The sequence below is a fragment of the Spermophilus citellus genome (assembly GCF_964194105.1).
Source record: "Spermophilus citellus genome assembly, chromosome: 13".
In the NCBI taxonomy this organism is placed as follows: Eukaryota; Metazoa; Chordata; class Mammalia; order Rodentia; family Sciuridae; genus Spermophilus; species Spermophilus citellus.
The window spans coordinates 11,840,179-11,867,511 of NC_138193.1; the positions used below are offsets into that span (position 1 = coordinate 11,840,179).

The 27,333-nt window shown below is 40.3% G+C and overlaps 1 protein-coding gene across 1 annotated transcript in view; it reads right to left on the reverse strand.

Moving 5' to 3' along the window:
• AFF3 (ALF transcription elongation factor 3) overlaps positions 1–27,333 on the reverse strand; it is a 502,728-nt gene that overhangs the window by 165,205 nt on the left and 310,190 nt on the right. Inside the window, exons 8-9 of the mRNA XM_081264786.1 lie at positions 16,246–16,326; positions 6,330–6,366 (exon numbers count right to left, since the gene is read on the reverse strand). Coding sequence (XP_081120912.1) covers positions 6,330–6,366; positions 16,246–16,326 — 118 coding nt within the window. The remainder of the gene's footprint in view (positions 1–6,329; positions 6,367–16,245; positions 16,327–27,333) is intronic.

Sequence of the window (27,333 nt, forward strand, 5' to 3'; positions counted from 1 at the left end):
ATATGTAATCCATACCCTCTGATCACTTAAATTGACTGCTCTGCTGGGGTAGCATGTTGCCCATTAGCAGTTCATACGATGTGGACCAGAGATGAGGTCTGAAAACGGAATCGAAAAATAGACATGCAGTATGCTAAGTTGTACCACAGAGGAGGATCTGCCTAGGTACAACTTTTCTTTATCATTCTATTAAAAGTAATCCATGCTTTTGTTGGAAAAAATATGAATACTGGGGAAAAGGTACATCTTTTTTCTAGATACAACAACTTTATACAGTACCTAATAATTTCTGAAATGAAAAACATGAGATATTTAATACACTACCCCTGCCCCTAAAATTTTACTAATTCTATTATTACTTTTAACATCTATATTATGTATTTGTAACTTTAAATACATTGAATCTTCATTGACTTGATTAATCAACTTGGGATAGCATCTTTTCTGTTGCTTTGACACAAAGGAAGAAAACTCATTCCTTTATTCTTTCCTCTCAAGTTTCCTTTCTTTTTTTCTCTCTCTCTCAACTTGAAAAATCTACACTTTTCCTTTTACCATTGCAAAGGTTTAAAATATTCATATTATGTTCAATAATTATTAATGAGGCATCCTCATTAATATTAATTAATCATTTAGTTTCTGGACTTGCCTATAGGTCGAGGATAGAAACTATAAACCAATGACCCAAATTTACTGTATCATAATATAAACAGTAGCTACTAAGGGACAAAGTGGCATGAGTGGATTTGCACAGAAGGAAATGCCACAGAGGGGGAATGGAGGCAAGGACGCCTGGTTTTCATGTCCAATGGATTCTCATTCTTACCTTCTCTCACACTTGGTCTGTCTTAAGTAAAGGCAAAGCCTGTCCTAAAAGACTGTGTGTGAAAATGTACCTGTGCCTGAAATGTATATAGACAGTTTAAAAAAATTAAAATGAGTCAACTGTGACTATACCTTCTAGTCCAGGAAACAAAACATCATCAAAAAGTAACCCTGCCAGGCGGGGTAGCCCACACCTGTAATCCCAGTGGCTCGGGAAGCAGAGGCAGGAGGATCACAAGTTCAAAGCCAGCCTCAGTTAATGCGAGGCACTAAGCAACTCAGTGAGACCCTGTCTCAAAGTAAAAAATAAAAAGGGCTGCGGATGGGGCTCAGTGGTAGAGCACCCCTAGGTTCAATCCCTGGTACCAAAAACCAAGAAACCAAAAACCAAACAAACACAAAAACTGCATCCTGGCCCGGCCCCTGCCAACTGGAACTCTTGTGTCAATCATTCCCTACCTTTTCTGCACAGCTTTCAAAACCCCTGTGTGCACTTTCTGCTTATTGCTGTTTCTAAACTTTAATCTTCTATTACACTTGGAATCACTTCTATTATACATGGAATCACACTGCACATGTTCTATTAAGACACATCTACACACACTCTAGTGATAGCCAAATACTTTTTTCATTAGGGTGTTTGCCTGTCTCTGAGTTTTTATGAGATACATATTTTGTACCTGTTTTTTGTGTCATTTATTTAAAAAACATTTTTTAGTATTTTTTTATTCATAGAAGCATTTTATTGTTTCAATACAAATAATAAATTTGTATCATAATAAACACAAATCACAAACACAAAATAAAATAACTATTCCCAGGGTTCCCAGTGTTAGCTTTTTATTTTATTTTTTTCTGATATCTTTGGATGAACTATAAGTTTTTAATTTCAATGTATTTATCTTTATCAATATTTTTCCTTTGACTCTTTTGGCATGTTTTATTTAAGAAATGAATCAGAAAAATGTTCTTTTTAAATTTCTTTTTTTGGTCCTGGGTATGGAACCTAGGAACACCCAACCACTGAGCCATACTACCCCTCTGACTTTGAACTTGCTATTCTCCTGCCTCTGCCTCTTGAGCCAGTGGGATTATGGACGTGTGCCACCACGTCTGGCTAGAAGATTGTTTTATACTTTCTTCGGAAAGTGTATAGTATTGCTGGTTTTTAAAAAATACCTGGATTGGTTTTTGCACATGGTGTTGGGTGGGTGTTAATTTCCCTTCTCTTTCTGTAGATAACAAATTATTCCATATCAAGTATTCTGGAATAAGCATTTTAGGCTATAAATTTCTCTCTGATTTACTTTCATTCCCCAGTTTTAACACTAGGTGTTTATGTTACCTTTTAATTGCAAATGTTCACTAATATCTGAAGTACTTCTTTTTTTCTAAACCTCTGTTTTCATTCCTAATCATCCTTTGTTTTTTTTCTCCTAAATTTTCTGTATCTTCAATTTTCAATGTGTTATTATAAACTGCATAGAGATGGAGTTTTATTTTTAATTCATTTGGACAACATCAGTCATCAAATCATAGCATCTAATCCATTTGTTAGATGGATTAGATTACTGGTTTTATTTTATTTATGCCACTATATCTTTCCACACACTCTGATCTTTTTCTAGTCTTTATTTCTTTGAGATTAACTGGTAACGTTTTCACATTCCACTTTTATCTCAATTTTTGAGTTGTTTTTCGTATTTTGTTGGTAGGTGAAGTACCCTTTCTTAGAGTTCATGGTTACATTAAAAATCACAAGTGCTCACTGAATTTATCAAAGTCCAAAGTTAACATTTTTTTTGGGGGGGGTACTGGAGATTGAACTCAGGGGCACTCGACCACTGAGCCACATCCCCAGCCCTATCTTGTATTTTATTTAGAGTCAGAGTCTCACTGAGTTGCTTAGCACCTTGCTTTTGCTGAGTCTAGCTTTGAACTCACGATCCTCCTGTCTCAGCCTCCCGAGCCAATGGGAGTACAGGTGTGCACCACCATGCCTGGCCCAAAGTTAACATTTTTATTCTTCTCCCAAATAATTACAGGAACTCAGAAAGATTTTAATTCCCAATTTTCCTCTATTCTATGCCATTGTGCTTGTGTAAATCACACTTTTATTATTTCACAAGATGTTGTTGTATACAGTATTGTCCACACTTTCTCCATGTGTCCTGTCTGTACTGTAGAACCCTTGAAGCTCCCATTTCTTCTGAATGAAGCACATTCTTTTAGAATTCCTTTTTTTTTCTAGGGTCTACTGGTGACACACTTTCCCTGTTTTTGTTTGTCCGGAAATGTCATTCTATATTATTATTTGTTGTTGTTTGTAATGTACAGAATTTAGTTTGGTAATTATTTCCTCTCAATTGAGTGAAGTTATAAGTTCACCGTTGCTTTTTTTTTTTTTTAAAAAAAAAAGATACTAAAAGGTATTTTAAGTTTTCTCCCCCTTTTTTATGTGTTTTGCAAAAATGGGTCCACATGGATTTCTTTTTATTCATCCTGCTTAATAGTCACTGCATTTCAAGAAACTGTGGGCTAGTGTCTTTCAATTCCGAAAAATTTTATTCCTCATGCTTTCCTCCCTCCCTTTCTGGAATCCCAGTTAGACGTTAGATTTTCCCACTTTATCCTTCCTGTTGCTCAACTTCCATGTCCTGTTTTCCATACCTGTCTCTCTAGGCTGTATTCTAGGATATATATATTTTTTAAAATTTACATTTCCATTCTGTCATTCTCTTTCTCTCTGATGTGCTGTTAGACCGGCCCTTGGAAATTTTAATTTCTATTATTACTTTTTCATTTCTAGAAATGCGGGCTGCTGGCACTTCTTCGAATCTTGCTGTTTATCATATTTCTAATCTTCTCTTATATTTCTAGAAATTAAGCTAAGGCTCTTATTTTGTATTCTAGGCTTGATAATCCTAACATCTGCATTCAGTGTCTGAAAATCCCAATGTCTGAGTGAGGAATCTAATTTCGGTCCCTCTCATTTCCTCTTATGCAAAGTGTTTTTGGACACAAATTGCTCTTTCCCAGGGGAAACTACTGATTTCTAATGCTATGCTTTTGTCCCCTTCCTTTTCTACGATCCCTACTAGCTGGATTTTGACCTTCTGTGTATCTTAACCCCCCTTCCATAGTTCCCACCTGTGTTTCAGAAAAGAGCTTTCAACTTTAAATTCCGGATCCCAGATGAAAGCTACTACTACCCTTTCCTTTTATTTTTATTTTTTAAAAAATTTTTGTTGGTCACATTTTTAATTCTCAAGGGCTCATTTATTCAGGAATGACTTTTTGCACGACAGTCTCTTTGTTCTTTCTATTTAATATGAATAATCTCAAGTCTTTCTGAAGACTGTAAGTATGGCTGGAACTGTTTTCTTCTCCTTGTGTTAGCTAGACTTCCTCTGGGGTCAGTCCTTCTACCTGGAACTCAAGTCTATATTTTCATGTTCAAATAACAGGTTAGTAAAAACAAAGGTACCTGGTGTGGATTTCCCATCTGACTACAGTGTTTCTCTAACACCATCTTGCACTAGGGAGGGATGATTTAGGGCAAATGTGTAAGAGGACAGGCTTTGTTGACTAGAAAGCAAGATAAAAGAGGCCCAGGCTGAGAGCCCAGGGCCTCCCCCACTTCTTCACTTAGAAGCACGGTGTGCTTGCTTTGCACATGATGAGCTTGTGTTGATTTCCCTCTTGAGAAAAGAAATGACTCTTCCGCCACTATCTATGTCTATATTCAAGGTCTGGTGTTGTCTTAGAAAGTGTTCTTATATATTGTTCCCAAGTAGGAATTCTAGTCACTTGTCTTTTTTTTTTTTTTTTTTTAAGATTATCACTGTTTTTTGTTCTTTGGGGCCTTTTGCAAGGAAATGAGACAGAAAGTGCTGTATGAGAATTAGCTAGGGTGGGGTGCATCACTGAGGCGGGGAAAGATGGCCCAGGGGTCCCCGTGCAGCTGCCACCCACATCCATTCTACTGTGGTTTAGAGGAAATCTAGCCTGCCCTGGGACCACCAGAGCTGTCCCTCACCACAAAGGCTTATTCCTCTTTTTTTTTTTTTTTCTTTTCCTGGGTCATGACTTTCCTTGCTCAGGGTTATTTTTCAGTAGGGTCCTATTTACTTTCTGTTTTCCAGACACTCGGCTAAATGTCTGGTTTGCGGAGGGCAATCTTCCCTGTTCTCAGTGCTGTTGAGGATTGATGTCCATCTTTACAGCTTTATGGTTCTTCAGTGGGGATTCCGAAGGGAAGGGGAGAAGTGCTTAAACTCAACCCGACACCTGGACGATGAAAAGTGCAGACACCCATCATCTATATTAATATTTAAACACTCCGTGGGATGTTTTTAGTATCTTAAAATAGAAGCTTGTTAAGCATTGAGAAATTTATCTTAGAAAAACGTCTCACTGGAACCTGTGCCCCAAGCAAAGCCCGACAGAGGTTGGGGTAATTGATCCAACCTGCACATTATGGGCACGTTGTTCCCCTCTGCTGACCTTCCTCTACCTGTGCATTAAAATCTTGGAACTTTCCAACACATTTATCTGAGCATCTGTCCTTGCCAACACTTCTTCTTCTTCTCCTATTCTTTTAAAAAAAATGCTCAATTTTATTTTAAATTGCATAGTAAAATCATTCTAAATAATGTGAAATTAGACATTTAAAAAAAAAATTAAAAAAATTTTTTTTAAAAAGCATATATTTTTGATTTCACGTTAGCTTAATGCACACAAACATAAATAGGCATCTACTACCTCCGAGTGGTCTTCGTCTTCAAACATAACTCTATCACTGGGCACTCACACTCACAAGCAGCTGGAGAAACTAACAAAGCCCTGGTTTTGCAAGGGTACTTTTAGGACGGGAACAGAGGAGCTCCTGCATCTTTAATGCCCCAGACAACTGTAATACCAATTAATAGTGCCACAAGAGAATGAAAACCGTGCTTTACTGGATGCTCCCTTCTTTGATGACAAAAGCCTACATGTTTCGTTAGCCACCAATTCAGTGAGTAACTTCCTTCCTAAATAGCGCAGCCTATTTCTGAATGAGGACATGGCATACATAACTGGCAAGTGGTGACGTTCCTTCATGGATTCTGAGGCCTTTACCTTGAGGTCTTTGGATTTTTTTTTTCCAGTGCATTTTCTTTAATTTAGTCAACTCTCTATTTGCCTTTTAGTTTTATCCCCCCCCCCCCCGCCTCCATATGTACCAGTGACCAATTAACTGTTAATAAAGCATGCTACCTCCTATGATCACTGAAATTCAGCATTTTATGGTTTGGTCTTCCTTCTACTGAGTGTGAGCACTCAAGGTCACTCAAGGTCATTCATCTAGGCAACGCGTACTTGAGCAAATGGCTGTTTCCTACATGAAGATGTTTCCTAATGACTTTCTTTTAAACCAACAGTCTATTACAAGCTCATCCTCTCCACCCTCCAACCCATCTTTTCCCTGTGAGTATAAAGTTATGAAGAGAAGACTTTCTTACTTGGATTATTGTGTCCGGAGGATACAAGCTGAGAGTCCTGAAAGAAAAAGAAATATCAATTAATTTTCTTACTTTGATTTTTCCAAACACTAGTTGAAAAGGAGACAGATGACTGGTCATTCAGAACGGAGTCATTGCTCCTAACTTTAGCAGCGACTGTAACAAGGCCTATTTGCATAAATGTGCTTGGCAAGCACATCTGGGAATGTAGATCACAATCACCTTTATTCTGTAGCACTGACCTTATGTTTTGTCTATTGAGGGAAAGGTGACATAACATAAAATCAACCATTTTGAAATGAACAAACAATTCATTGGAATGTAGTACATCCTCAACGTTGTACAAGCATGACATCTACCTAGCTGCAAAGTATTTCCATCATTCTAAAATAAAATCTCATGCCCATCAAGCAAGATCTCCCTATTTCCCCTCTCCTCGGCCCCAGCAATGAACAATTTTATCTGTGTCTATTCTGGATATTTCGTGTCAGTAGAGTCATACGACCTAGCTTCAGTCACTTAGCAGAGTGTTTTGTTCATTCTTCTTGTAGTATATATCAGTGTTTCATGTCTTTTTATGGATTAATAATATATTTACACATATTTGCTTATCCATGCACCTGTTGGTGGGTATGTGGACTGTTCTCATTTGTGGCTACTTGGAACACTGCTGCTGTGACCATGCATGTGCAGGCCCTTGTTCTAGCCCCTGTTTTCAGTCCTTCTGGGTTATGTGTGTACAAGAGGAATTTTGGGGTCATCTCATGGTAGCTCTCTGAAACTTTCTGAGGAATTGTCAAACTATTTTCCACAGTGGCAGAAACATTTTGGATTCCTACCAGGGAAGTATAAGGGCTCTAATTTTTCTAAATCCTCATCAACATTTATTATTTTTCATTATAATAATAAAAAATAAAAACCTAGGGACTGGAGTTGTGGCTCAGCGGTAGAGCGCTTGCCTAGCATGTGCGAGGCCCTGGGTTCCATCCTCAGCAACACGTAAAATAAATAAATAAAATAAAGGTATTGTGTCCAACTACAACTAAAAAATAAATATTAAAAAGAAAAACCAAAAAACCTAGCCATTCTTGAGGGTGTGAAGTGGAATACCTCATTGTGATTTTGACTTGTATTTACCTAAAAACTAACTACGCTGAGCATCTCTTCATGTGTTTATTGCCTGTGTGTAAATCTTCTTCTGACAAATACCCAGTCGAGTCCTTTGCCTTGATTTAATACAACTCTTTGCCTTTTTGAGGTTGAGTTGAAAGAGTTCTTTATATTCTGGATACTACACTCTTCACAGATATATGATTTGCCAATCTTTTCTCCCATTCTGTCAGCTTGTTTTCCCATGTATTGATAATATTCTTCGATGCACAAGTTTTAAATTTTGATGAAGTTTAATTTATCCAGTTTTTCTTTCATTGCTCAAGCTTTTGGGGCCATAGCTAAGAATTCCTGGCTGAATCCAAGCCACAAAGATTTAACCCTCTGTTTTCTTTTATGAAATCTGTGGGTTTAGTTCTATATTTAGTCACTGGTCTATTATATTATTGACTTTGAGTCTCAGCCACTTCCTTTTGAAGGCACCTGTACTACCGGCATCTCTGCAGATAAGGCTGGCCCCTCTCCTGTCAGGAACATTGCTGACAGGCTGTTGTCAATCTCACAGCAGGGGGTGAAAAGATTATTACAGATATCCACTTATCTACTCTGATGTAAATCCAGTACTTTGCAGTATCTACTCAGATAAATGGGATTAAACCTGATTTTATTTATATTAAAGTGATATGTGAATTTTGTCTTGAGAATTCACATCCTCTTTCCTTGAAAGATCCTTATTTGATGTGAAATATAAGGGGGAGTTATAAAATGAATTGAGGTGGTAGGAATATAAAAAAAATAAGTAGCAGTGCATAAAATCCAACAAAACTTCTTTATAATTCTGGCATGTGGAATGGAAATCCAGTGAAATGGAATTACTTTCCAGTATATGGCTTAACATATTTTACCAGAATTTTGCTCTATGAATACAGTTGTTAAAGGGCAGAGGTATCATTTAATGGCACTTGTGGCATATTCAATTCTAACGAATAATGTCTGTTTTAAAAAGGAATTCCACTGAAATAGTACAAATGAGCCAGTCTGGTGGGCGAGGATTTGGAGGAGAAAATTGGGAAGGGATGGGATTCCCACTCTATTAGGCAGCCTGAGTCATGCGCGGATGCCTAGTAACCCTCTTTCAGAGTTGGTGGTGATGAGCTGTTCAGCTGATGGGAAAGAACAAAGTTCAACTTTCACTCTGAGATGAAATAGTGTCACTGAAGTGATGGCCAACATGGAATCTGCAAAAACGACTCTGGCCCAGTTTGCAGAGGTGCTGTTTTGAAGAAGAGACCCACAGGCAAGTTCCCCAAGGGCACCAGCGAGTTTCCTTCCTTTCTGGTTAACTTACAGTGTATATCTGAACAGAAATTACTTTTAGTCTTTATGTTAAAAATACTTTTGAGCCCCAGTGAGTTAGCTCCTCTGTCCTGTCTGTAGATTTTGGCCTTTGGAGGCATCCTATCCTAGACGGGGAAGACTCACTTGTCACCAATGAGCAGGAACAGCCATTGAGATGGTGCCGGTGTTAAGCTTATTCTTTAAAAAAAAAAAAAAAAAGAAAGAAAAAAAATTGACCTTGCTCACACTAATAAGAAACAGAGATTTTATTTCTTGAAGCATCCTAAAACTCAGGCTTCAGATGATGACTGTTGACAGACTCTTTCAGCAGAGAACCAAAGATATGCTTCCAGACAACCTGCTTCAGTATAACCACTTCCTATAAGCTCACTCTTCATGACTTAGAAGATCATCTACAATGGGAATTTACTCTTCTCCACCTTTAAATCTGGAAGTCCCAACACCCAGACCCTTCTTTGGCATCTGAGAATATTAAAACTCCTTTAAAGGTGGCATTTAGTTGAGAAGTAAAATTATTTTACAAATCATTTTGCTGAAGACAGAAATAACCAGGCACACTGTTTCCAAGAAAGCCCTTCAATGAAACACCATAACAGATCCCACATTCCATTCAATGTAGCCTGTCAAACTATATGAGGCCGCATTATCTTATGTACTACCCTGAAAGAAAATTGCTGCCAACTAATTGCAGCACTTCACCATTGAGCCACATCCCCGGCCCTTTTTATTTTTAAATTTTGAGATAGGGTCTTGCTATGTTCCTCAGGGCCTCACTGAGTTGCTGAGGCTAACTTTGAACTTGCAATCCTCTTGCTTTGGCCTCCTGAGTTGCTGGGATTGCAGGTGTGTGCCACTACACTGGGTTTGTGGTTTTTTTTTTTTTAATTTTGTTTTAGTTGTTGGTGGACACAATACCTTTTTATTTTATTTATGTGGTTCTGAGGATGGAACCCAGGGTCTCACACATATGCAGGACGAGTGCTGTACCACTGAGCCCCAGCCCCAGCCCCTTGTGGTTGCTTTTGAAGCACAGTAGCAACCCAAAGAGGAAGCTGTATAATAAACTTTCCATCTCCAAACACTTTCCTTCCTACTTCCAGGTGCTCATTCTCCCTGGAGTGTATAAAGAGAAAGGCGGTAGAATGGTAGGATTCTTGTTTCTATGGTGATGCTAGAACTCCTCTGAACAAACTTTAAAAAAACCATCAGCAAGAATATTTTCAGACCAGGCCTAACCCACCAGATTCAGCATCCACGGCCTGTGAAATGCCCCTGGTTTTAGACATACCCATTCTGGAGAATGGAAAACATTCTACACTTTTGAGTTCTTTATTTGCATTTCAAAACTTATGAGATTGATGCACAGGGAAAGGGGAAAGGGCAAGTAAATTCATTTTCTTTTCTCTTGGTTGAAATACCTGATAATGGCAGCCAATTTAAAGGAGAAGGGCGTTCTTTGCTTTACCAAATTCAATTACTTTTGAGATTTGAAGAATGAGGCAGAAATTCCTCGTAGTGTTTGTCCAGGGAATTGGGATTCCAAATCAAGTCCTCAGAGAGTAGGAAAAAAAAATAACCAAGTTCATTATCAATTGACTTTGCTATATATTATGTCCTTCAATACTCAGACAGAGTGAGGGAATTCTCGGAAGTATTTAGCTAATTAATTTAGTGGTACTGGTAACTCAGAATGCCTAGTAAAATCGACTTTTCCTTGTGAGATCAAATGGTTCCCTTAATCTTAATAAGGTCTTAATTTCATTGTTTATTAGTCATTTTGGAGAAAGCAACTCAAATTCCATAAGCAATTCCAGCTCAACACATTCGTTATAGTGATAATCTCAAACATTAACAGTCTAATTAATCAGTTTCAATGTCCAGCTGTCAGAATGCTCGTTTGTTGAGATAAAAGGTTAAAGGACGTGCATCTGAGGGATGGGAATGTAGCTCACTGGTAGAGTGTGTGCCTACCCTGTGCGAATTCCATCCCCAGCAACCCCCATCCCCACCAACTAGAGGTCCACTCTCTGGGAAAGTCAAAAACAGTCTTTGGCATAGCCAGAATAAGCACCCCCAAAGATGTCTGTCCCCCATTCCAGGAACCTGCAATATGTACCTGATATGGAAAAAGGTACTTTGTAGATGTTCTGAAATAGGAGATTATACAGATAAACCAAATACAATATCAAGGTCCTAATAAGGAAAAGGAGGAAGAGAGAAAGAGGGTCAGAGAGGACAAGAGCAGGGAAGCAGAGGTCTGAGTGACACGAGCCCTGAGTATGGAAGCCTCTAGAAGCTAGCAAAGGATTTCTTCCCTAGAGCCTTCAGCCTGCTGCCCCTATGCCCTGAACCCCAATTTAGATTTCTGAAAGTATGTTCCCTTTTCCAACATTTTAACAATGTTCTCTATTTTTATTCTCATTCTTTGGTGGTATGTTCTTAGACCTGAATACACTGAGGATGGTGTGACTTAAGTCACTAAGCGAGTGGTCACTTGTTACAGCAGAAATAGGAAGCTCACACAGCCTTCTTTCATTTGTATAAGGTAAATGATCAGTGCTTACGGCAAGCCTTCTGTAAAATGGCACTATTAAAATCATGCCATGTTCTGACGCTTTGCGAAATCACTTATTCTTTCTTCTTGGGCAAGGCAAAAAGATCTAGAGGTGGGGCTGGGGATGTGGCTCAAGCGGTGGGGCGCTCGCCTGGCATGCGTGCGGCCCGGGTTCGATCCTCAGCACCACATACCAACAAAGATGTTGTGTCCGCCGAGAACTAAAAAAAAATAAATATTAGAGAATTCTCTCTCTCTCTCTCTCTCTCTCTCTCTCTCTCTCTCTCTCTCTCTCTCTCTCCTCTCTCTTAAAAAAAAAAAAAAGATCTAGAGGTAAAATATCATCTCCACGCAAATCCTGGCACCCCGGAAGATGTCTAATGGACATCCTAAATAGGGCACACTTTCCACTGACATCCAGAATTCTGTGTTTTATCCCATAGGATGGATAATAATGAATGAAAAATAAGAAACTTCCAACTTACTTCCTGTTTTTAAAATCGAAAGTTTTTACTTATACTCAGGTTTCTGTTTGTTAGATCTCTAGGAAGTATTTGTGTTGCATAGCTGAAACTTCACACTCTTTGACCAACATTTCTTTTTTTTTTTTTTTTTTTTTTTTTGTACTGGGGATTGAACTCAGGAGCACCTGACCACTGAGCCACATCCCCAGCCCTATTTTGTATTTTATTTAGAGACAGGGTCTCACTGAGTTGCTTAGTGTCTCGATTTTGAACTTGAGATCCTCCTGCCTCAGCCTCCTGAGCCATTGGGATTACAGGCCTGAGCCACCGTGCTCAGCTTGACTAACATTTCTTACTATCTGTGCCCTCATTACTGGCCACCACCATTCACTCTGCTTCTATGAGTTTGATTATTTTGGATGCTACATGTAAGTGAGATCATGCAATATCTGTCTGTGTCTGACTTATTTCACTTAGCATAAGGCCTCAAGTTATCTATCTATCTATCTCTGTCACATACACAAACGACACACACATACATGAATGATATGCAGTATGTTATATCAAAAATATAACTATAGCTAGTGATACTATATTGTGTTCTTGAAATTCACTAAGAGGACATTTGCTAGGATCACAAAGGAAAAAAAAGTGTAACTATGTGAGATGACAGATACGCTAATTAGCTTGTGATGATTACTTCACAATATATATATAAATACCAAAACATTAAGTTGTTTGCTTCAAATACATACCATTTTTATTTGTCAACTGTACCTCAATAAAGCTATAAAAATGAAATTTTTGCATTAGTGATTTAAAAATCTCAATTTCACCTCAGGAGTTGTTATTACTTTAGTATTTACATGAAAGAAAACAAAAGGAATTTTGAGAAAGTCACAACAAAGTCTATTTTGGTATGTGCTCAATTATATCAAAACTTACACCATGGGCATATGTAAATGACAAATAAGTTTACTTGATTGTGTTGAGGGTCAGCCATTATTTGGTTCAGGTTACATGCAAAGATTGTAAGGTTTCTTCATTTCATTCTAGGTGTGGCAGGATGCCATTAGAAATCCATGCTGCAGAAATTATCCAAAATTTGCCTGCGTTCAAAGGGCTAGGAGTCTGGGAACTTCAGGTGCATCCAGTTTACACTCCTCCAATGAGATGCCCCATTCATTCATTAGCTGTTGTCTGCTAAGCCTGAACTGTTTGCTATCTGATTCTTCACTGAAAGGGTCTTGTCAAATTCTGTTTCTTGTTGAGATGGGGCCTCACTGTGTAGCCCAGGCTGGTATCAAACTTGTGGGCTCAACCAATTCTCCTGTCTCAGCTTCTGCAGTAGCTGGGACTCCAGTCGTGGGCAACCCACGTCCAGCTGTCTACCTCTGACTTAAACAATAAGGTATTGGGAAAGAATTCGATAAATAGGTTGGAAAAACAGAATAGTGAATCCTGAAACAAATCCACATATTTACTAGAAATACATCTATAGACATAGCAGGTATTTCAAAGAAGTGGGAGAAAAGTGTGCTTTCCGTATGTTGATAGTGTTATAATAATTAACTAATCTTAAAAAAAACCAAAAACTAGAATCCTAAGTCACACCATCCTCAATGTATTCAGGTCTAAGAACATACCACCAAAGAATGGGAATACAAATAGAGAACATTGTTAGAATGTTGGAAAAGGGAACATCATTTTTCTCTGCCATAAAAATTAAACACTTTTCTAGGATAAAAGGCACATAAATAAGGTTACAAAAATGGTGACATTCTATATAATAGACAAGTGAATAAGATATAAGGAGTTCCTACAAATCATTTTTATGAAGTGGCAGTGGATATGAATGGGCTATTTGAAAAGGAAAAACAGTCACTGCTCAAGCTTAGAAGTAATTGGGGAAATGCAAATTAAAACAATGAGATATCAACTTTTCATCCATCATGCAGACACAATGATAAAAGCCCAGATAATATTAATCATTGGCTAAGATACATAAAATGGACTCTGAAACACAGCCAAGTGTAAATGGTTTCTGAGGGCTCCGGCGCCCTTGGAATTCCCAGGCTAGGTGTCCTTACTGGGGACAGTCGATAGCAGCAGACAAAGAGGCATTTACAAAGTGTCTGTGGTACCAGAGTGTGTAATTAACAAACCACAGACAATCTCAAAGTCTACCAAAAGGAGCTCGATCAAAGAAAACATGGCAAACCCATATTACCCAATATTTTGCTGCGGTTTAGAATTCTTTTCTTTTTTCTTTCTTTCTTTCTTTTCTTCTTTTTTTTTTTTTTTTTTTTTTTGGTACTACAGATTGAATCCAGAGGCACTTTACCACAGAGCTACATCCCCAGTCCTTTTTATATTTTATCTTATCAAAAAATTAATTAATTAATCAATTAATTAATTTTACAGTAGAATGCATTTTGACCTATAGCACACAAATGGAACACAACTTCTCATTCCTCTGCTGTACCCAGCTCAGCGTCACACCACTAGTGTAACCACACATGTATATAGGGTAATAATGACGGTCTCTTTCTACCCTCTTTCCCATACCCACAACCCCACCCCCTCCCTGGTTCCCCTCTACACAAACCAAAGTTTGGAACTGGAGAATATCATGCTAAGTGGAAATAAGCCAGTCCTCCAAAACCAAAACCTGAATGTTTTCTCAGATAAGCGGATGCCAATCCATATTCTGGGGAATAGGGAAGAATGAAGGAACTTATATTTTATTTTGAGACAGAGTCTCATTAAGTTGATGGCTGGAATTTGTGATCCTCCTGCCTTAGCCTCCTGAGTACTTGGAACTATAGGCATGTGCCACCATGCCGAGCTTTTGCTGCTGTTTAGAAGGATAAAGAAATCTCTGTAGGTTCACTTGGAAAGAGCTCCAAGTGCACTTTGCTAAAGGTAATAAAACCAACTTAGACTGGAATTCACCATTGTGATAGAAGCAATGAACAATTATTTCAGTAATTCATTCTAGAAGGTTGTGATCTTGATATTTAGCAGTGATATTTATGTATTGTGGCTACTTGGAAAAAAACAAATCCTTGAATAAAAATGTTTTTATTGCTCTACAATGTAAGAGTTTAAAAAAAAAACTACATTTAAATATAGGTGCCTAAAATGCACAGGGACAACAACTGATACTTATTTTTATTCCACAATCCCAGCAAACACACCAAACTCATTTTTTTTTAAAGAGAGAGAGAATTTTTAATATTAATTAATTTATTTTTTTTAGTTTTTTGGCGGATACAACATCTTTGTTTGTATGTGGTGCTGAGGATCGAACCCGGGCCGCACGCATGCCAGGTGAGTGTGCTACCGCTTGAGCCACATCCCCAGCCCCCACACACCAAACTCTTGAGAGTAATCCTTGGGATTTGAAATAGAATCTAACTGGGTTTTCTGGGATTTTCATATTTTGCTTTCTTTCCACTTGTATAATTTGATCTTAATAATAAACATATAATTATATATCAGTTACATGATTGGAAAAAAATCAAAGAAATCCTATTAGACTCATGTATAACTTAAATATAAATATATTTTGTGACTGATATTTTTTGTATACTATTCCTTAAAAAATATAGAAATCTTTGTTTGTTTTTTGTTTTTTTGTACCAAGAATTGAACCCAGAGGTCCTAATCAACTGAGCTACATTCCTAGCCCTTTTATTTTTATTTAGAGACAGGGTTTCACTAAGTTGCTTAGGGCTTTGATAAGTTGCTGAGGCTGGCTTTGAACTCATGATCCTCCTGCCTCAGCCTCCTGAACCTCTGGGATTACAGGCGTGTGCTCGACTAGAAAACATTTTGTAGCTCCTAGAAAATATTTCAAACTTTAAAAAAGATACCCAAGAAAAATTAAATACCACATGCCTCTAATTCTAAGATATTCATTTTAAGATAAAATCAATTTAATAACAGATTTTGAAGAAAAAAAACCCCCAGGATATATAATCACATTGAATGCATAAAATGTAAGATGCATTTCAACATCACAAATGTTCTTAGATCATGTTGACAGTTATAACAATCACAGTTTGAAGGATACAAAAGTATAGGTAATTGAGATAGCAAGCTCAATTCTCCCCCTTTGAAGAATAAATAAGTTCTTTTTTTTAAAAAAATATTTTTAGCAGTAGATGGATAGTAATGACTTTTATTTATTTACTTTTATGTGGTGTTGAGGACGGAACCCAGGGCCTCACACATGCTAGGCAAGTGCTCTGCCACTGAGCCACAATCCTAGCCCACAAATATGTTCCTGGAGATTGCTCAAGATTAGATTAACGTGCTTTGGGCAGGAATATTTACGTGGGAGAAGCCCACAAAGGGTCAACCGAGGGTCCACCTCGAATGTCTGCATGAGCACAGAGTATTCCCAAATGATGCAAGAGCTCACCTTATTTGGAAATGGAAATTTGCTTGGTTCCACTTTGCCAGGTGCTTGAACAGCAGACAGTGGTGGAAGCCAGGTCATCTCCTAAAGGGGATAAAGACAAAGAGCATTGAAGGTGAGGTCAGCAGCACGTGCAGAGGCTCCGCAAGCCAGCCTCATCAGGCAGGAAAATGACAGGAGTGAATAAAGGATCAAGGGGGTTTATTATTTTTTAAAGATGTAAAACCCACATTTAGGATCCGCTTTCCTAATTTGACCAATTCTTGTTTCCATATCTATCTCCAGGCTCCCTCTATGCCTAAAAAAGAAAAGCCCATCCTATTTTCTCTTGGTGTGAGCCCCCAAGTAAAGGGATAACCCAGTTCTATGGGAGATGCTGTACAGACTTGGACCCGAATCCACACAATTCATAGGGAGTTTCCGAAGGGAAGCACACATCAATTTTAACTTTAGGGGTCTTTAGTAGGGGAGTAATTATTAGAGATAAAGCTCCCCATAAGTTCCGCATGTCACTTTGGTGTCTATAACTAGGTCATCCATGGAGAAGTGAAAACACCAAATCCCATGCGTGCAGCAGGGAATGGTGTCACTCTCTATCAGCCAGTATCCAGCGCGCCGGTTGGTCCTAGGTGCAGTATCTGCAATGTGCCTTTTGTGCTCCCCTGTCACTAGCTCTGAGCGAGGGAGGGAGGGGTTGTCTTATTCATTTCCAGTATTCTCCTTCATCTCCTGGAAGACAGTTGCCATCAATAACTGATCACAGGACTCAACTGACTTGGGACGGCCAGGAAGTCGATGTGGGGCTTGCAAACAGGGACTGAGCCAAGCAATCAGAGAAGCTGCAGGGGATTCCTTTAGAAGGAGAGTAAAACCTGCCATCTCCTGAGCGGAGGACATGATGTCCTTACCTTCCTTTGTAGGTGGGTGGGGTGTGGGAAAGGATTCACTTGGGACATGAAAGGACAGTCCTGTGCCTTCTTTCTCTGGGAAGCTCCTCTCCCCAGAAGTTCAGAAGGGCAGAACCAAACAGAGAGCACAGGGAAGGTGAGAGAGTTCCAAGCTGCTCTGGGAGGATCTACTGACCCTTCGCCCTCTATTCCTGGTCATGGCACCAGCTACAGCCAGCAGGGGGGCTAAACACATAAGCTTTGCAGGTGCCCTTTCTCTGGTCTTGGTCACCTAGGTTTTCCCTGGAAAGCAAAGGAGGATCCAGTGACCCTTTTTGTCCCCCTCTCTTCCCGTTTCCTGCTCTCCAAGTACCTGCCAGTGCCTCCTGTCCCCTTGGAGGGATTTTGCAGGGTGGCCATGTTTGTACCTAGAGTGGAATCAGACTTTGTCCATGGAATCAACAAGCTAGTCATCCTCAGGGAGTGGCCGGCCTTATAGAGGAGGAGGTCAGATTTCACCAGGATTGTTGCTACCCCAATAAGAAAGGTATAAAGACACAAACATGCTTTCTTTACTCCCCTAACCTGTCCTTCCTGCAATGTGGCTCTCTCCGGGTGCCATCTCTCCTCTTCAACAATGTTTCTGTTTCTTGTCTTTTACTGAAATTGTTGCTTAGGATATATATGTGTTTGCTCCAAGTGGCCTCGAATCTTTTGTAGAGGAGATTAGTCATCAATTACAAATGTTGATTTACAAATTACACTTGAACTGATTTTTCCTTTCCTCTCTGTGGACTGTCTGATGTGTCCCCGAGGCCATCCCACTCACAGCCAGCCACTCCGTAGCTTCCTTTGCAATCATTCTTTGGCTGACACAATTTAGACTGTGTGATCTTCTGGGGCCAGAATTGATAAACACTAAGTAATTACTCACGATTAAACAGTAGCCTTGCAGACACAACCCAAGTATGTCCATGTTAACTTTGCACAAATTATTTTATGATTCCATCTGTGTATCAACATCCCTCATATCTAGTCATTTTATGTTTGACTGCTATTTAAAAAAATCACAAAAAGACAAACTGCTCTTTTATTGTGTTCTATAGCTACTCAGAAATAAGTGGAATAGAAGGCTCACAAAAAATAGTAGTACTTTCAAAAGGACACTTCCTAGGCCTTCTTACAATTCCTTACACTTTCAGGTTGAAATTTGTTTAATATATACTCTTTATATAAAAGGGAAATAGCAGAACAGCTTTAAGAGTACACTAAGCTATGATCCATGATGGTAGAAATGATGTCCTCCTGGTCTTTGTATCTTAATCCATCCCTGACCACCAACTCTGCTCCTGCAGGAACATTCACTGAAGGTTAACTGTGAGCAGGCCCAGTGCTTGTGCCTTGCATACATGAGGTGCTCAACAAAGGCACCATCTACTGAGTTTGAAAGTTAGGATATCACCCTTGGTTATGTTCATAATTAATGCTTATTCTACAGCCCTAGTTATGCTTGTAATCTTTCCATCTCTTCCTTCCTTCTTCTCCTCTCTCCCATCCATCCATCCATCCATCCATCCATCCATCCATCCATCCTCATAAACAAATGCCACAGGAGGGAGATGCCACTTTTGTTTAGCTTGCTGTCCTCTTGCAGATACCCCTTCTCCTTTGAGACTCTGACCATGAGCTTCTTTATTCATTAAAGATGAACTTCATCTCTCTCCCTACTCATCCCACCCTTTAAACTAGTCTAAGGGTGCTCTCCTGCACCCCTTCTTTTGCTCACGACCTTCAAAACATTTACCTATTGACTTTTAAGGGCAAACTTGTAGAAACCCCCAAGCATTTCATGCCACCTTCTCAAACTGTTCTTCTATCTCCACTCCACCTCAATTTTTTACAGTCCTGATCTTTGGACTTTTGTCTTCAAGAACCAGAATCTGAGTTCTTCCCAGTCTAACCTGAGCTGGCTCATTTGATGGCCTCTCCAATTCCTATTTATCTAGATCATCCAGGAACCTGGCACTCAATTGCTCCTGAAGTTCCATGTCCAATACTGACCACCTAACTGACCTCTTTGCTGGCTTTCCCAAGACCCTCCAGCATGGTGGGAATCACTCGTGGGCCTGGTCCACACTCCCCCAAGTCTCTAGCTTGGGATCAAGCTCTCATCTGGCTCCTCTGCCCAGGAAGGCTGCTGTGCACTGTGGTGGTCACATGGATCTGTGACATTGACTTCCCCAGGAGGCTCTCTGTGTGGCTAGGGTAATCCTTGCAGTTGCTCACCATCTGTCCTTTCTTCTAAGTTCCTAGACAATATTCCTACATTTTGTGATCCTCCTGGAGCCTCACTTTGATTCTTGTTCTCTCACTCCAGGTGCCCTTGCTTCTTATATGATTGAAAAAGAAACAAAACAAAATAAAACAAAACGGATATTCAGAAGTTTCCGTATTCCCCAAGGACAGATCTGTTGGCCTTCATGGTCTTCATTCGCCACCCCCTTCCTTCCCTCTGACCTGACTGAGGAGGGGCCAGTCCCCGGCAGACCCAGGTGATCCCCACCTGTGGCCTCCATCTTGTCTGTTCCTCTGCCCTAAGATCTGGTTCCCTCGACATCCCACTGATTTTCTTCTAACTTCAACCTTTCTTCTCCCCTGGCCTCTTCCCCGTGAATGACAACCGGAGGCCTCAGCCCTTCCTGATCCTGTATCCCTCCTCTAACCACCCTTTATTTCTCCATTTCATCTTAATAGCCAACTTTATCAAAGTGTACCAAGGACTCAGAGGCCCCTTTTTCTAAAAACATCACCTCTTGACTTGACCCTGTAAATGTCCAATGGGTAAAAAGCCAGATAAAGCACTTGGCATCTCTGCTTCCATTTTGCACCTGTCTCCTTTGTTCTCGGTCACCTTGGATTCTAGGAACAACAGGTCTGAGTGATGTGCATCTTGTGATGAGATGAAACTATCCCCCAGGTGACAGTGACTTTCTTGTCCCAGACAAGGCCTGGCTGAACAATCCTGAGCTAGTCATCCATAGACCAGTTGGACCAAGACCACTTGCCTCTGTATATTTCTGGTCCCCTTGGTCTATAGAGTCTGGAAGCTCACATTAGCACCCCCAGAAACAGGCTGCAAATGCTGGTCCCTTTGTCTTTCTGACATACCTATATACATATACGGTTTTTCACCCTCACTTTTTCCTTTTGTTTTTTGGGGTAGGTGGCTGGACCTGATTGGCTGGGATCTTCAGAATTCCTGGGCCTAGGTCTCTGGTAACAAAAGAACGTTTTCTATCTGTTGTTTTGATACCTGCATAGATTCTTTCCCCTTTCCTTCCTTCCTTCCTCCATCCATCCATTCCATCCTTCCTTTCTTCCTTCCTTCTTTCCCTCCCCCCTCCTTCCTTCCTTCCTTTCTGTCTTTTCTGACTTATTATGTAAAAAATGTTTTGCTGTAAATTATGCACATAACTTGTCTATAACATTGTGTGTATAAAGTTTAAGAATAATGGAATGGATACCCGTGAATTCACGGCCTGCCTTCACATGATGGAGACCTTCTCATCCACTTTTCAAAGGAACCATCTCTGAGGGAGGTGCTCCTCATTGCCAAGTCCTTGAGATGCCCTGAATGCTCTGGAAACGTCTATCCCAGCTCCTGGGATGTCTAGTCTCCTCACATCCCCTACTATGGTCTCCCCGCCCCCTTACTTTCCTGCGCTGTCTTCTCCCTCACTATTTAAATGTTTTGTGTTCAGCCTCTTTCCTGCTCCCTTTCCTTTTCCTAGTGATCTTGTATACTGCTGTGGCTTTAGAAATCATTTAGCATGTGTGTGATGCTCAAGTATGCCCAGCTCCACTGCCCGCCCAGGGGCCTACTAAACCCCTCAACCCAGGTATTCTTTAATCGGTTCAAACTCTACAGCTTTAAAACAGGTCACTAACCCCCCCCCCCCAAATTTCCTCTTCTTGTATTGTATTGTCCTGGTTAATGGCACCAATGTCTATTAACTCTTCCAGTCAGAATCCTTGCAGTCCCCCTAGACTCCTTCCCCTTCATCACTCCTTCCCCCAGGAGTAACAGTTCATATTGATTAAGTACTTAGAATATAAAATGTTTTACACAATTTACTTAACATCAGTTCCTAACGACCCTAAAGGTAGACTTATTATTTCCTCACTTTAGAGGTGAAGAAACCAAGTCCCTAAGAGGTTAAGTGCTTGGCTGCAGCTGAGACCTCCCTAGCTCTAGTCAAGGCCCGGTTCTCGCCTCACTCTGCTCCTCAGCCCGGGTTCTCTGATCTTGCTGCACTTAGCAGTCGGCAGCCTCTCCAGTCCTCAGGGTCGATCATTTGTTAGATCCACAATCCCACTCCTCCTTTTCTACGAAGCTTTCAATGGCCAAACCAAGGTTTGATTCAACGTTCCTTTGTGCTACCTTTTCCCCATACAGACCTTTATCAGGGTACTTGTCCCCTAACCTGTGAGGAACTGGGGACTTCAAGATTTGTTTGGCTGCTCCAGCACCTAATATAGAGCCAGGGACAGTGTGTGCTCAGGATATTTTTGAATGAATGACTCAATGAAGAGCGTTTCTGCACCGTCTCTCTTTCCTTCCTTCTTTTATCCAAACGACCATCCTAACCACACCACCATCATTTTTAACCCGATTAGGCTTCCTGACTCGTTCTTTCTTCTATTATCCGTCCACCCTCCTCATCACCACCTACAGAGTTTTCCTAGCATGCAGATCTAACCTAAAAACTTCAGGCTCCCAAGTCTTCAAATGCCAACTGAACAATAAGGATGAGACGATGAAGACGGCCAAGATGCCTCTCCTGCTGTGCGTCAGGCTTTCCAGGGTTCTCCCAGGCACACTGTTTCCTTTATGCCCAGGCTTTAAAGTAATAATTACTAGTATTTCCATATTAGCGGTGAGGAAGTTAAAACTCAAAAAGATTAACTTATTTTTCCAAGCTCACGCCATTTATAAATGCCAACGTGGAGGTGTGACCCTGTATCTCCTTCCTCTCCAACCAGTGGTTGTTTTGACTGTATTGCAGGTGCTCCCAAAGGTCTCACTGTCCTATGTGAGAGCCACATTAAAGTCCCCCTTTTCAGCCTCATGCCACTTCATTGCTCTATGAACACTCAGCGATGAGTGTGGATGGGTGCCCTCCCACCATCTGCTTCCAGACTTCTCACCACCCGTTAAGGCCCATCTCAGACATCATTTGTGCCTTGAGGATTTTGCTAAATCCCTTTTTATTCCAATTTGATATAACAGTTCCTCTGTTAGGATTCTCTAGAGCAATGATTTCTCCTCAGGTGATAACTCCTATGTTCCATTTTGAGCTACAGTTTTGTAAGTACACACCTCATCTGCACCCCATCACTTCCCCCTCCTCTGAGGATCTTCCATCCGTGATGAATAAAACTCATACTTAGGAGACCTAATAATCTCTTTCAAGAGCATTCAGTTTTATTAAATATAATTCCCAAACAGGAATCCTAATAATCTCTTTCAAGAGCATTCAGAAATACTGAACATAATCACCTAAAGAAGGCCTATAAATCTCTTCAAGAGGGATAGTGTCTGCTTATTATCGTGTTGACTGGACCATCTTACTCAGTAAGTGCTCCATGTAAACTTGTTGAATGGACCTGAACATCCACATTTCAATGCAAACTTATTTGTTAATATTGCTTTAATTGTAGCAAAGCATTTCTATGTCATTTTTGCATTTAATGACTCTTTCTAAATACATGAATGAGTAGTAAAGGCCATAAATTTCCTTAAAACATTTAGGTCTATAGGAATTTAAAAAAATAAGAATTATTTGTATGGATTATTTTAGTGTATTTGTAATATAATGCAAGTTTGAAATACATTACATAATATATTTGCAAAATAAAATTTATAATATGCAGTGGCTTTATAGGATTGTTTATCCATTATATTAAAATTTCCCATTAGGGGTTGCATGGAAAAATTAATAGCAAATGGATATGCCCATTTCCTTTTTCTGTCACTTACTGCCTCATAGGGCTTAGGTAAGTTATATGCTCAGTAAATTGCAGTGATTTCAAGCTTTGGGCTTTAAAATCAATCAGATCTTAGCTTATGGTATCTTGCAATGAGAGGAAATGTGGATGCTAGGGGCCCTTGGTTCAGTTGTGAAGACAAAGTGAGACAATACATGTAAAGAAAATAGCATAGTTTTGAAGCATGCATAAAAGACAGCATCAATTAATGTCAAGCCAAGTTTCAGAATTCTTGTCTCGAAAGTTAGAAATCTAGTTTCTTAGTTGTTGGGAGTCTAAAGTGAGAGAATATATGGGACAGTGTTTTTTTTTTAATAACAGAATAAGATCATGCAAATGCAATCTGTAATTTAGCCATAATTATTAATACAAACTATATATTACTAGAGAAGAAAATTATTTAAAGAGTTATGATTCTTAGGGATGATTTGTATTTTATATTGGTCCTTGAGTTTTTCATGGGAACACATCTCTGACAAAGGAATAAAAGTCACTGGGATAATAAGAGCTGATAAAATGTACTTCATTTTTGGTGATGATTTAAAATATAAGCAAAGGTGGACTTTATCATTCTTATTTAATATCCCTTAGCTTGCTTCAAGTGGTTTTCTTCTTAGAGAAAGAACGCCATTTCAATGCAAGGAGTGACCCCTCCCCACTGTATCCACTGCCTCTGTTCTCTGACCTCATTGCCTCCACCCTCCCTTCATCACTGCTTTGCTTCTATTTACAGTCATCCCCCTTATCCACAGGGGACACATCCCAAGACCCTGAAACCATGGATGATATGGAGCCATATATACACTCTGTTTTTTCCCATATATACATACCCATGATAAACTTTCACCTAAACAAAGCATTTTACAGCTTTTCTTGGCTTATCCAAATTGCCAACATCACTACTGGAAATTTTAAAGTAAAATCAGGGTTATCTGAACAAGCATTAGAATACTTTGATAGTCAATATTATAACTGAGAGGGTTACCAAGTGACTGAACGGGAAAGTAGTGTATACAGCATGGATACATTGGACAAAAAGGTGATCCAGGTGCTGATAGGATGGGGTAAGATTCTATTATCTTGCTCAGATGGCATGCAATATATAACTTATGAATTGCTTATTTGTGAATTTTTCCATTTAATACTTTCAGACTGTGAACCATGGAAAGAAAACCACAGAAATGCAGAATGACCATACCACCCGTGGGGCATCCTTAAACTTCCTGGACCACATGTAAGAAGGAAGAGAGAGAGAGAATATCTTAAGCCACTTACTCAAAAGTCTAGAAAACTGCCTGGTAACTTATAAATTCCCCTGCTATTTCTTTAATCCATCTACCTTTCTTCCTTTTTGATCTTGTCCCTCAAGATTAAGGTCACACTTTATTTTCCCAGCATGGAGGTCCTCAGGTTTGAGTCTAGATTCCTAAATCTTTTAGATACTTCAACAGATGGGATTAAGAACCAACCTATCTGTCTTAAGTCAGTCTCACCAGTCCCAACTCCCTAGATACATGTCTAGTTACTCAAAGGATCATAATGCAGGGTCACTTGTTAGTGTTTGGATAGACCTTTAATGTCAAGTCTCTTTATAGTAAATATACCCACTTTTCTTTCAAAAATGAGGGAATTAATGGTTAAATGATAAGGTAACAGCCTATTGTATTTCACTGATTGTTTCTCTGTCTTCTATATGCCAATTGTCAGAAGGCCATGGGGCATGTAGGTCAGTTTCCATTTTCGTGTCTACTGTAGGGCAAGAAGCCCATCTTCCCAAGGATCCAAGCTCTGACACAGAGAAGACTTCCATGTGTTCACTGCACACCCCCGTCTTTCCACCCTGGAGCTGCCCAAGAGTTCTGGTGTTACTGCATCGGCCTATTTTAGGATACAAGGTAGAGGCCCAGGGCATTCCACCACTGAGCAGCATGGTCTGTTATTAAAGGAGGCAAGGAACAGAAATCGATTTTCAGACTGCAGCCTAACTTCCAGAGCTCAAAATGTGCATCTGTGAAGATCTGCAAAGTATATTCAGTTTGCAAAGAGATTAAACTAGAAAACATTTAAACAACATCTTCTAGTGTTGTGGAGAGCCATTCTCACACATGACTGGGCAACTCCCAGTTTGGGTCTGAGGCGCTCTGGCTAAACTGTGCTGGAGCTTTCCCGGCCCTCTCCTGGTGCGAAAGCCTGTCCGTGTTGGGGTGCGACTGACCACTGACCCCAGGGGCCAATCACTGACCCTGACCTTGGAGTGCGGCCCCCCTCAAACTTCATTGGATGGAATTCTCCCCTGAATCTCTTGTTCCCCAATAAAAGGCTACTCCCTGGCATGCTCTCTCTCTCTCTCTCCTGCTAGCCCAGAGTAATCCTCGCTGCCCTACCGGGTGGTTCGAGGAGGGAACCAGAGGGGGGAGCCGTCTCGGACCTGGTCATAGAAAAAGGTAACTGAGTCTGTGTATTTTATTTCGATCTCACTAGTTAACTTTTATGCCAAGAACCTCATTAATGAAACCAGTGAGCTGGTCGCATGGTGGATAGTGTCTTCTAGTTTCCATGGTCCTGGTCCAATTGTTCAAGACACTCTGTCCCACGGTGCCATCAAGGAATGTCCCCAGAGATTTTGCCTGTGGCTTTTCAGTACCCTCTTCTCCCCAGCAGGACAGTGGACTTCCTGTCCTCTCCAGCATTTCCTGTCATGTTGCTCTGCGCTCACCCTCCTCTCCATTCCTTCTCACCCTGGCCTCTCGTGAAGGTGACCAGCATTCTTCCCTGGGCCCCCACTTCTGATTCATGGGTGCTACTCACTTGGCAATTACATATTACTGGTTTGGAGCTTTCTTTTCATGTGCTAATAATATCAGATTATCATTTAAAAATCCTTTCAGAGTATAATCACTTCAAGGGAAGGGCACCTGTCTCTCTTACAATTTTCCCAAGGCCAGGCATCATGGACTAAAGAATTAGAATTCATTTAACCTCTCCAGAACTCTCTATCCACCCGTAAAATGACGTAACAATACATCACACTGTCCTACCAAGCACACACAACTGTTGCTTGGATCAGGAGAGACTAAATAATTCTTGCTTTCAGCCAATCCCTCACCTGGCGAATGACCACAGTGAGCTCCAGAATTCTTTGTTCTCAGGAACATATTCTTTTCTAAATAAGCCGTGGGATTAATTCTGCCACTTGGGAATAAAAATGTCACGGGCTGAAGCTGGTGTTTAACTGTGGCGGTGGTGGCTGTGGATCAGAGAGGGATTTTGTTTCCAGTTTCCATACCAGAATAATCGCTCAGCTTTTCAGTTCTTTCACACAGATTATCTGTGTGAAGACACTCTTCTCAGATAAGGACCACCACTGACAGAAGGTGGTGATGTTTATTACCCTGCAAGTCCTGCAAGTGCCAGCTGCTCACAGGAGCCATGGGCCTGGAACCTGGGGACCGAGCATCAGCTGCGGATTGAGAGCACAGGAGAGGTGCTCCCTGCAGGCCATGTCCTGACCGCCAGTCAACATTGGCCTTCACACACAGACTCCAGGGTCCAACCTGAAGGCTGGGCAGACCACTCAGAACAAGGAAGGCACAGCCCACACCTCTGAGTTGGCTTCTCATCCACAGAGATCCAAAACATCCTCACTCTACTGCTGCATACTAGAAGATCCTAGAGTTTGTAAAATAATAAATAAATACAGAGCAATGCCAGGACTTTTGAACGTATCCCTGTCCCTGCCCTCAGTAAGGCTGACCATCAAGAGATCCACGGAATCGGCTTGAGAAGCAGCATTCAATTCAGGTTCCACAGACCTGCCAGTGCAAATAACAGCAACACCACTCACGGAAAGCTTTTAGAAAAATAGTACCAGCTGGGGGAAAAAAGTAACTTAAAAAAAAAATCAAAGTTGTGAGTGATTCAGACAGGGATACTGATAAGCAAGTCACCAGTATGATTTTGTAAAAACATGGTTAGCGGAAGTCATAGTGAAATCTTGTTTCTCGAAACTGAAAATTCAGAAATATGGTCAATGTGAGTCAAAATTAGTCTGGGAGGGGGATTCCCAGGGGGCTGTCCTTTGGCATCCACAGCAGACAGGTGCCAGGGCTCCCAACATGGACGTTCAAGTCCCTTATGTCAAATGGTATGGTATTAG